Source organism: Epinephelus lanceolatus, chromosome 15 (assembly GCF_041903045.1).
Source record: "Epinephelus lanceolatus isolate andai-2023 chromosome 15, ASM4190304v1, whole genome shotgun sequence".
NCBI lineage: Eukaryota > Metazoa > Chordata > Actinopteri > Perciformes > Serranidae > Epinephelus > Epinephelus lanceolatus.
The window spans coordinates 31,469,142-31,480,199 of record NC_135748.1 but is presented as its reverse complement, the minus strand read 5'-3'; the positions used below and the strand labels follow the sequence as shown (position 1 = coordinate 31,480,199).

The window sequence follows — 11,058 nt, the reverse complement described above, 5'->3', positions numbered from 1 at the left end:
GGTTATGTGTTTTTTTGGGTTTTTTTGTTTTGTTTTTGTATTCACTGTCCTTGCTGCAAAATAACATAAGTAACAGAGTAGTTTAAATGAAAGCTATTTAGTCACTTCTGTGAATTTAAAATCATATTCCACCAATGGGACTCAATATCTCTAGTAGAATATTCATTATGAATTTTCAAAGTTTTGTATTTTCCACTGTAATAAGGGAAATAACCAGTTCTGCTGAATTTGTGAGTGTGAAAGTTGGTAATACTTTTCTTCATATTTTTTTATCATGTTTTGTTTAACAGCATCTACTCCTTTGTGTCTCCTATCTGTTGGTATGGGTGCTTGACTGACAGCGACAAAGTTCCAGTATTGTGACAACATGAAAACATGTCGCATGTAGTTGGGGGTGAAAAAAAATAAATAAATAAAAATTAATACAGCATAGTATCAAGACATTTTTGTGTGCCGATATCGTATCATCACACAGTGCCAAGTATTGATTTTTTTTTATTATTCTTTTATAATAATTAAACAATAAAATTAATTGCTTTTTCAGTCTACTACATACATTTTTCTGCAGCAAAAAAGAAAATCGCTGACGTGAGATGAACAGACTAAAAACTTTCCGTTGAGATAAAGCAGACGTTGACAGTTTCTTTTGGAGACATAATTTACAGTTTCTTATTACATTGACATAATATTAACATATTTTATCACAGTACTCAGCATATCACAACATACTTAAAATTGCAATATTTTATCTTCACTCAAGTATTGATAATATTTTATCGTGGATCCTCTGATGATTCCCACTCCCAGCATGTAGGTTATAGTCAAACAACCAACCCTCACTGCTTTATTTTAGCACATAGTCTCAGTTTATTAGCTTCATGACTAAAGCATGTTACTGTAACTGTCCCCTGTGCTTTATGGTCGGTTTCATCCAGGGGTTAAACAAAACACAGAACTCCTTTAAGCCGTTTGCCATTTCGGACAAACTAAGTGAAAACAGTTGACGACTGTAGCCAGTAACATCTGAATGAACTTTATTTTGCCTATACAATAAAAACAGACAGTTGTGATTTTTAAGACAGCAGCCATACATTAGTTAGAATAGAGGAGCCTGTGTATCTTTATTACAGGAGAGGCTCAAGGTAAGATTTCCCCAAGAAACTCAAACATTTAAAGGAAGAAAAGAGCAATTCACCTATTCCCTGTTTTAACAACACACTGTACCTGTGGTCTACATATACAAACCAGCTTCCTGCAAGACGACTGACAGAGTTAAAGGAGAGAAAAGGAGAAACAGACGATGTCTTTGAAGAGAGGCACCAGAGAAGATCGGGAGGGAAACAAAAACACCAGGAAATGGAACATTCTCCCAAACCAGAGTATTACAGACACGTGAGACAAATTACTCAAAATAAAAACAATTCTCATGTCATTTATTATCCTCACTGCTGACACCATTAAAGTTAACACATCTCCTAACACTCTATGTGGAGCCCTGAGAAAGTCTGCCCTCGTGTGTCGTTTTGCAGCTGTATCCGTCGCGGTCTCTGATCCTACATCGGCGAGTGAAGCCGACAGTGTACAGTGTAAACATTGTCTCAAACGGAATCAAGAGGTCAGTCCTGTTTCCTGTCTCCATGTGAGAGACAGCTGAAGGTAGAGAGGATCACTGACAAGACATGTGGTAGTAATTAGTGCTACATATCAGTGGCGAGGGCAGCGTAATTATCGGAGGGAGCGGAGGGCGAGAAAGGAGTCAATGTTCCCACGTCTGACCTTGGTTGAAGACACGTGACGGGGCTCAAATATGGCTTAGGGAAGACATTCGTCTTCTTTCAGGGCTGCTGAGGTGGAGACAGAATAATTTGGAAACCTCTTACAACTATTACTACTGATTGGATGTTAGAATACGTTTGGAAATCTAGCTATGTATTTAAGGAAGCAGTATACTAGAAACTCAAGGGGCAGAGCGTGTGTCAGCTCACGAGTGGTAACATGAGGTTGAGGTGCAGCAGGAAGATGTGAGAGGATTAATATGCTTGTAAAGGCAAGCAGGGGCTTCAAGTTGTCTTGCCTGTGCCCCCATTTGCCACAGAATGTCAGTCAACTCAACTGCCTGCATTGCACAAGGTCGGTTTCTACTGTAGTGCTGCCCCAAATGCTTCTTCCTCCTGCTTATAGGAATGATTATTCAATATTAAATGTATCATTAGTACAGCCACGTGGCTTCCACAATGGTTCTTGCACCTTCTTTGTTGTGCTGCTTTGTACCATGAGTGGAAATCTAGATGGCCAGGCGCCAGACCAGAGCTGGAAGCCACTGTTCTAACGCCAGAGCTCCTAATGTGGTATTTTTCAGGGGGAAACTGCCACAAATCGACTAAGAACGGAATGTTCAGAAACTGAATTAATGCAGAACTTAATACATAACACAACATTCAGTGGATAACTTTGGTGTCTTGACAAAAATAAGAAATACTTGAGCTGGACCTACGTCGGCACAAAAATAACAGACCGGCTGCTGCTGTACAAAGGACAACCTGAAAGCTGGACAGAATACCTTCCAATGTCAACATTACAAATCAGTGTTTGCACACGTTTAACTGATCCAATCACAAAATGTCGTGCAAACACCTCCTTTATTCAATGTGAGAGATTTCTGCTTGAGAAATCTGATTTCTTGACGCTTATGAGTTTCTAACAGAGCACAGGTTCATGACCAAAACTTGAAATAGGAAAAGTATTGCTATGACGACAGCGCAGAAGGTAGCCAAAATCCAAAGTCAAACTAAATCAGTAATATCCACAGCTAAACAGCGCATGCACTCTTGAAAGACTTCAGAGTATGTCCCACTCACTGCACCATCAGTGCAAATGCTCAGATCAGAAAAACAAGATCTCAGGCTGCAGCACTTCAAATATATTGCAAATACACCTAATTTTTTTTTTTTTCCTCTAAGTTTTATTTTATAGTAGGAGGTAGGGGAGAAAAACTGACTACCTGCATGTAAATGCAGCTTCTACAGCACATTAGTGCAGTGCGTGTAGATGCATTCCACTTTTCTTGCAATTACCCGATGTCTCCCAGTAACAGGTTTTTGTGTGGATGTAAACATAGAGAACCATTCGGCATCGTTTTGAAAAAGTCCGTGTGAACCACAGTCCGTTTTTAGAGTGCAAACGCTGCACAAAATGCTTAAAAATCCCGTTAAACTACAAACAAACCTACCACCCCCCCCATTTACTTTCTACAACTACTTTCACCCGCCCGCAACCCATAATATAGCTCAATGCTAACACTCTCCTGTTCCGATAACCCACAGCAGAACGACCATCCAGATTTGGCTATGTCTTACAAGACGTTAAAATGGTTTCTTGTTTCCACTACTGTGTGCCAAGAAGCTAACGTGATCCTTAGCATTGTGATGTTGCTAACAGTTAAGGTTTTCAGTGTTTTGTTCTTTCAAAATAGTTTTTCGATACATTTATCAGCTCGTAAAAGGCCTCAAGTGAAAGGAAAAAAGTTTCGTAGCATAGAAGAGAAAATGGCCCCACCCAACCACCCCTGTCCAGGCCTGTTGGGCTTCAAGACAGCTGAGACGCCAGAGTTCCCTGCAACCAAAGACTGACTGGCTAGATGCAGGAGAAATGCTGTCACAAGATCTGCAGTTAAAATGTAAATAAAGTTATGCTGGTAACATAGTGCTGGGCGGTATACGGGTTTTAATTTTTTGGTATGGTATGAACATTTTACACAGCAGTACAAGGCTGGAACTATTGCTGTAGCTTCTGAACAGACAGGAAAGAGCGCTACAGGGAGCCCCCTATTAACTGCATCACCTCCTCACTAACAGTTAACCTAGACCAGCTCTCTGCAACAGCGCAAAACACCATGGCACCTAATAAATTGTGACACAAACAGTTTAACACCAATTATTGTACATTTAAAAAATACACAGCTGAGCGGCATGCTGGGTAGCCGTACAGCTCAGCCAGGTAGCATAACGCTAACAGTCTGTTAACAGCTAGGAGAGGCTCCATCGCGAGCTAAAGTACATGTAACAGAACAGAAAAGAGACCGCAGATGGACTCCAAGAGGGGAGCTAACAGTTTAAGCTTTTTAAAAAAAAAATCCCACGTAATGTCAGTTTATGGAGTCGCTGCTAACGAGCAAATCAAGCCATTACCGCAGCAGGAAACGTGTTGAAATACAAAGAGTATGCGATTACTATCGGAGATGAAACAGTGAAACCGAGGCGTCAGATGTCGCTTAACGCGGTTTGTTCTAGGCGCTGCATGTGACGGGAAAAGCGAGCGGTGCAGCGACATTACGAACGCAGTAACAATCCAACTGTGCGAGGACACCGTCCTGCTAAAGATGGGTTTGAACAATGATTAAAACACTGGTTTCTAAGGATGTTTTACCAGGGTGAAAATACTTCATAATGAGAACATTAAGCTTGTTTCTAACTAGTGCATTTGAGAAATCTCTCTTTGAATACTTTATAGATATTTATAGTGATTTACTGTATTCTACTGTCAGGAGAACAAAACATAAACATATTTTAACATCATGTATAAACTAAAGGCTTTGATTACTGTTAAGCAACAATTTAGACTTTTTTGGCTCATCTACCGTCTTGATTGAAGTTCTGTTTTTACTATGCAGCTGTTTGCACAATAAAAATTGTTTTCATTGTGAAACTGATTCTTCAAATTCCTTCAGATATTGTACGATTTTATGGGGCCACACAAACCCTTTAGTTAGAGCCTTTATTATACATGATTACATATTATCTTTATATTTTATGTACTCCTGACAGCAGAAAAAGCTGCTATTAAACTTGTAAAGAACCAGTCATACAAAAAAAACAAACGTGATATACCATGAAACAACCAGTCTTAAAAAATACCATGACAGAAATTTTTGCTTATACCGCTCAGCACTATGCTTACATAAATTCATAGCTGCTACGGCATGTGTATATAAGTAATTGTTGATTATGAGTGTGCATGCATATGATTTAATTGTCAAAGGCAGAAAGGCATATTCCAGCCATCAATGAAGTTACATGTTTTTAGGTTCTGAGTTGTAGCTTGTGGCGTTTAGATAAATTTTAGGGGAAAATTTAAGTTGAAAACAAGATGCAGCAACTCAACTGTAAACGAGCCTTAAAGTACATGCTCACAGCCAACTCAAAGCTCTGCGCTTCATTCAAAACAAACAAACAAAAAAAGGACAATAGGAGGAATTAAAAAAGCGAATGTATTGAAGTAATGCACAGAAAACCAATCAGCCATTTTCTACGCAGAATGTTAGGAATTGCTGGAATGTGCTAGATATTGCTGGAACAATATCAGTAGCCACTGCAAAGTTACGCTGCGACGGCTACGGGTGGACAACTTCGTTGATTGTAGAGAATGCATGTCGGCCCTGACTGAGTTGTAGAAGCAGATCCAGTCGAGTTTCCGGATTTCAGGTGACCAGCAGGGAAACTGGTGGAGATGTGGGGTGAAGGCCAGTAGCTTTGGTGAGGCTTCAAGCCGTACTGGAGAGAAGGACTTTGGAGGTCTCCAGCGTTGTCCTGGACACGTTAAGCCATGGCCTTGATGCCAACTACAGCTTCCTCGTCGCAAGCTTTCAACACAGTGACCTGAAAAAAAAGGGAGAAAAATAAGATCTGGTACCAGCTGTATCACATGAAACATCACTGTTTAATTATCCCCTTTATTCTGCCGGAGTTTCAACAGCTAACTTGCCAAATTAACTTGCCAACAGGTTTCGTTCTGAGAAGCATTGTCTAAAAAGGTCATCACAAGCCCCAGTGAAAGGTAAGATAACTGTCTAGAGAGGATTAAAAGGTATGATAACAGATTTTCAACATGTTGTACTTAATGTAATACCAGTCCTTCCAGGAATTTGCAATGTTGTGATCGCAACAATTCACGCAAATTCAACCAGTCTCCATGAATTCTGCGCTGCCCTGCAACTTTGTCCAGTCACCGCAACTTTTCTGCAATTTTGACCAGCTTCCCGTGAGTTCCACCAATCATAGCAGTCCCCCGACGTAAACGTATTGGACATACGTCACTGAATTAACTTCCTTGTTAATGGTATGGAGATGTAGATGTGCAATTCTAATGTCTCACATTTAACAAATATTTCTACTAGAGACTGTGCAAAACAATTCCCTGATGTTCTTGAAGATCAATTGACAAACACTTTTCTACTGCGAAACATATTTGGAGAATGGCTGAAACTAACTGACCACAGCAGAGTGTGGATTAGGCCTGGGACGATCAGCGACCAAAATCATATATTGGCGATTGGAGGGTTGCTAGGCAATTTGCTGGATATCAAGGCGATTTTGAAAAAACAAAACAAAAACAAAAACGGCACTCTACTGTGCATTACGAGATGTTTTTGTGGGGGGGAAATACATGACTGTCAGAGAAGCCCCGTTTACAAACAGACCTAGAATCCATCTCCTCTCCTCTGCGGAGGGTGCCCTGTCAGCCCTGCGCTGACAGTGACAGGGCACAACTCTTTGATCCAAAGTGACACTGCCCGTTTGCTCATGCTTCGGGGTCGTTCAATAGAGTAACTGCAAATAAATATTGTTTTAATGTGTAACTATTGAAATGTTCACAAGGGCTTTCATAAATTCCTACAATGTTGCGGCACTGCCGCCTTTGCAGGTTAAAAGTTAATGACAGCGACTTGAAGTGAGGAGGCGCAACACGTCTCCAGCTTGTCAGCGCAGTGGTACCGCTGTAGACAACTTTTGCATGTGATGCAAAATATTAAAATAACGTGGTAGTGATTGACGTACGATAAAAACAATGCAAAAAACAAAACAAAAAAAAACAAAAAAAAAAAAACAGCTTTTGCAATGTTAACTGTCTCCCACAATTTCGTCACAACAGACATGCTTAACACCGCAACTTTCATAGCAATTTTTCCGAAAAGCTGCCACAAAAATCAGGTATTTTAAGGTTGCTACAATCCTGGAGGGACTGTAATACCAATACATTGACTGAGCAGGTAATTGACAGCTTTCTTATCTTTGAGTTTTGACTGAAAACTTTAAACCATTTTTTAATTAAAGTATGTGTAGAAAGTTTCCTTTTGAAAGTGACTAAGCTAAGATTTTTTCTCAATATTGTAGAAACGCAAATGGACACGTATGATAATCATCAATTTTCATATCGCAGTGTACCTTAAAACTGGTATATTGCTGCAACCACACTTTACCACAAGCATAGAACTGCAAATGAAGAACTTAATGATCACACGTACAAAGCTGCATGAAGCAATTCTGGAACACTGTCAAAGTTTCAGTAAATATCAGTGAACGTGACAGATTTCAAGATATTCACTGTATGACTAGATGGAAATGCAACATATAAAATGACAAACTGTTTCTGTGGCTCCAGACACCATCAGTATGTAGATTGTAGGTTTCAGAAACTCACCATAAAATTCTCTTCTCCATCAAACTTAGATGTTATCTCTTTGCCCAAATCGGTTTCTGGCACTTTGAGGTCTTCTCTGGTTGCTCCAGAGTCATCCATCAGGGACAAGAAGCCATCGTTGATACCTATGACCTAAACATGTTATAAGGCAAAGAATGAATTTTACAAACATTGCGCATGTACCCTTAATATCTATAACATATGAATCACGCAGAAATAATCCCTCTTAATCAGCACTTATGACCCACAAGAAGTGCGTGCCGTGGCCATGTGCTTCTGACTCTGCCCGCTTTTTAATTTCCTCTTACTTTCTGTATTTGAGACATTTGTGGCCGTGCACCCCGACAGCGCTCAGGTATACTGCAGTATGGATTCTTTCCTCTGACCGGTAGCTCTGCGTCACTGTCTCTGCGTCCCTCCCACTAACAGACACCTTCGCTCTGATTGGGACTGTCTCACTACTCCAGGATGCCTCGCACTGAAGAGCTGAGGGAAGCAGTGGTGGGTTGCAATTTAGAGGATGTGCTGAAGTTGTAACATTTATGTGGACAATAAGCCACACTGTGGGGATATTTATGCCTAATCATATACCAAACACCCTGCACCAAACATGCAGTCATCTGCCGCTACCACGTCAGCAGAGCAATAAATTAATGCACAGCAGACTATACGGCAGGTAGATTTTTTCTCTCATGAAATACTGTGCTTTACTTAATATTTCATGTTTCCTCAAATATACTGACTTCATTCTCGACTTCTCTTTGAACACAGATATGTCGTACATGTCTTTAATGTGCATCAGCAAAAATCTGTTAATGAATTGAAATTAATTACTTTATCACTGATGTCAATAGGTGCCATGAGAATTTTAAGGTTACTTCCCCCAAACACAAAGGGAGTGGGGAGTCTAATCATACCTACGTTATCCATTATATTTTTATATTCTGAATTGTCACTTGGCACCTTCATTTTATTGTTTCTCTTTACAGAAAGAATAGGTGCATGAAAGTTCACCAGAAAGCAGGAAATTAAGTGTTTGATGCTCAAAATTTGATGGGGGAGAACCTCCAGAACTCCCCCCACCCCCATGATGAAACAAAACCTGTTCCCTTGACACCCAGCACTGTTTTTGTGTCGTTAGAAAACTGCTATCCCAAGAGAGAGGCCTCCAACCAGGGCAGAAGTGACTGCTCGTTAGCCAAGCCAAAACCTGCTCAACCAGTTCCAAACCTGTATATCCTTTTACAACTACCAAAGAGACAGCTCAGCTCTGATGCATGCAACACACCCGATGAGCAATCAAAAACGCTTTTATTTTCTTCCAAACTTTTTCATTAGGATTAGGTCATGTACACTATTTAAAACATGACTGGAGATGGGTGTAGTGATGCTCACCCAATACCCAGGGAAACAATTCTTGGCTTCCAAACTGACAACATCCAGTACACACTGCATAAGTTACATGAACAGATCCAACACGGTCATCTCACCTGGTAGTCTTTCCTTAAAACATTAGGGACATCCATGTTATGGGTAGATGGGCAGATATCTTCCAACTTCTTCCCAGTAAAGAGATCAATTCCAACAAGGTGAACCTGGGGAAGACGGACACCGTAATTGATTAGACCTGGCCTCGGGCCATGTAAGCATGGGGTGGGGGGGTGGGGGGGTGTGTGTTACTTGTAAAACTGTGAAACATCAAGCAAAAATCACAAGAGTGCCTTGAGCTCTGAATTCCAAAGGATGCACAAGGAGGTTTTACCTTAGCGTGTCCATGCTTGCCAGTCTTGGAGGTAGACATTTCGACAATCTTGCAGGGACGTTTTTTTATCATGACATGGCCATTCTTCCTCAATGCGGAGCACTGCACTGGGTATGTTGTGGAGGCCCCAGAGTCGGCTTGGTCGAACTGTGGTTCATCATCTGCCATGATGGGCTGTTTAACACCACCCCGGGAAAAAGAAACAAGAACACCAAATGAGACTGACAGCAGCATTACTTACACAGGTGAGTGTTGCATTATGAACCAGTTGTACAAATATAAAAAGGAATAATTTGGTTTTTGTCGTGGGGGACCTGGTGAGCATTGATTTATAGCACTGAGTTGTAAACACAGGACTATGACTACAACCAGGATTAGCTTTGACTCCTCAGCAGCTCTTGTGAAGTAAATTGTAGTATAAGTACCTCAAAATTCAATAATATATAAAAAGGGATATGGCAGCCAAAAGTACTTTGCTACACGCTGCTCGACATTAAAATGCATCTCTCCAAACAAAAGCTGGCCCACTTTCAGGTTTGTTTTAATTTTAACCTTACTTTCCCCACTTAGGTACAAACAAATATCCAAGGAGAGGCACCCATATGTCGCGAGCCACCTAAGTTACCCGCAAAGCTAACAGCTAACGTTAATTGCTAATGTGTCAAATTAACTTGTGAGCCGTGTCGCTGCCGCCTCAAATCATCCTCCACTCACTATCACAGGAGTTAGGTTAACACGTAGCCAACTTATTAGTCAACTGCGTCCACGAAGTAATCTTTAAAACGGCTAAAGTTAGCGCCACAGTCACCGGGCAGTTGAGTTAGTAAGCTAGCAAACACCATTAACTAGTTAGCTTTGTTACGTGGCAGCTGGGCCAGATGAGCATCTTACACGGTAGCTTAAAGCTAAGTTAGCTTCAGGTTCCCACCTCGTGTGTTGTCTTGTCATGGTTAGCTAAACTGGCTAACACGACCAACACCCATTCACACAGGCTGGCGCTGCTGTTGCTAATGTTAGCTAAAGTATTGTGCTAACTTCTTTCAGTCGCTCACAGCTTGGGAAGTTAATGATTAACTAACCGGGACCACAAACGCCTCCCAGTACTGCACACTGGGTAAGGCCTCGCTACACGGCAACACAACAGCGTTAGCTCCTTTGTGACTGAAATAAAATGTAACTTCGCCCCTGCGTTGGACTTACCTGTGTCTTCCGTAATGCTAGACTAAAGAGGAAGAGTCACTTCGCATGCGTAGAGCTTTTGTACCGCAGGAGGAGCAGACAGGGCAGGTACGAGTCCCGGTGACGAGGTGCGGGAGGAGGGAGGAGCCCGCTCAGAGAGATCCTCCTTGTGACGGTGCAGTGTCTGCCTGCCCTGCATGGGACACCTGCACCTCCACCTGCACAACACTGTCCAGTATCATGCAAAAATATAATCTTTGTAAACCTGTAAGCATGCAAGTTAAACTAAAATGCCTATCCAGTTAAAAGTAGTGGAGAGTATCCACCTACACTGCAACTGACTAAAACAAAAAGTATGTAACTGCCTTTGTCACTCTGCTGCTTTATTTTGCTCACATGGAAATCCCCTGTGCCACCTCCCATGCTCTTTGGATTGAAGCTGTTTTAAATTGCATGAAACATAAAAAAAATAGAATCAGACACACTCTCAAAGGATCTATAAACAAATTCTCTGTAACATGGACACCCTTCATTGCCCTGCAGTTCCAGATTAAGCCTTTGAAACCTGAGCAAACTGAATTTATTTCTTCAAAAAAACATGGGAAGAAAGTGAAAATGAAAATGAAAGATAAAATGACCCC

The 11,058-nt window shown here is 41.1% G+C and overlaps 1 protein-coding gene across 3 annotated transcripts; it reads right to left on the bottom strand.

The window, feature by feature from the left end:
• Positions 1-1,012: 1,012 nt before the first annotated feature.
• eif5a2 (eukaryotic translation initiation factor 5A2) lies at positions 1,013-10,593 on the bottom strand. 3 transcript variants are annotated; one of them, XM_033642564.2, is made up of 5 exons: positions 10,439-10,593; positions 9,239-9,412; positions 8,967-9,071; positions 7,477-7,608; positions 1,013-5,654 (listed from the first exon to the last, which is right to left on the bottom strand). In XM_033642564.2, exons 2-5 carry the CDS (start codon positions 9,404-9,406, stop codon positions 5,595-5,597), a joined length of 465 nt encoding a protein of 154 aa, XP_033498455.1. In that variant the 5' UTR covers positions 9,407-9,412; positions 10,439-10,593; the 3' UTR covers positions 1,013-5,594. The 3 variants fall into 3 exon arrangements, with proteins under 3 accessions (XP_033498455.1, XP_033498456.1, XP_033498454.1); XM_033642565.2 differs by lacking the exon at positions 10,439-10,593 and adding an exon at positions 10,167-10,304; XM_033642563.2 differs by lacking the exon at positions 10,439-10,593 and adding an exon at positions 10,130-10,201.
• Positions 10,594-11,058: the final 465 nt, after the last annotated feature.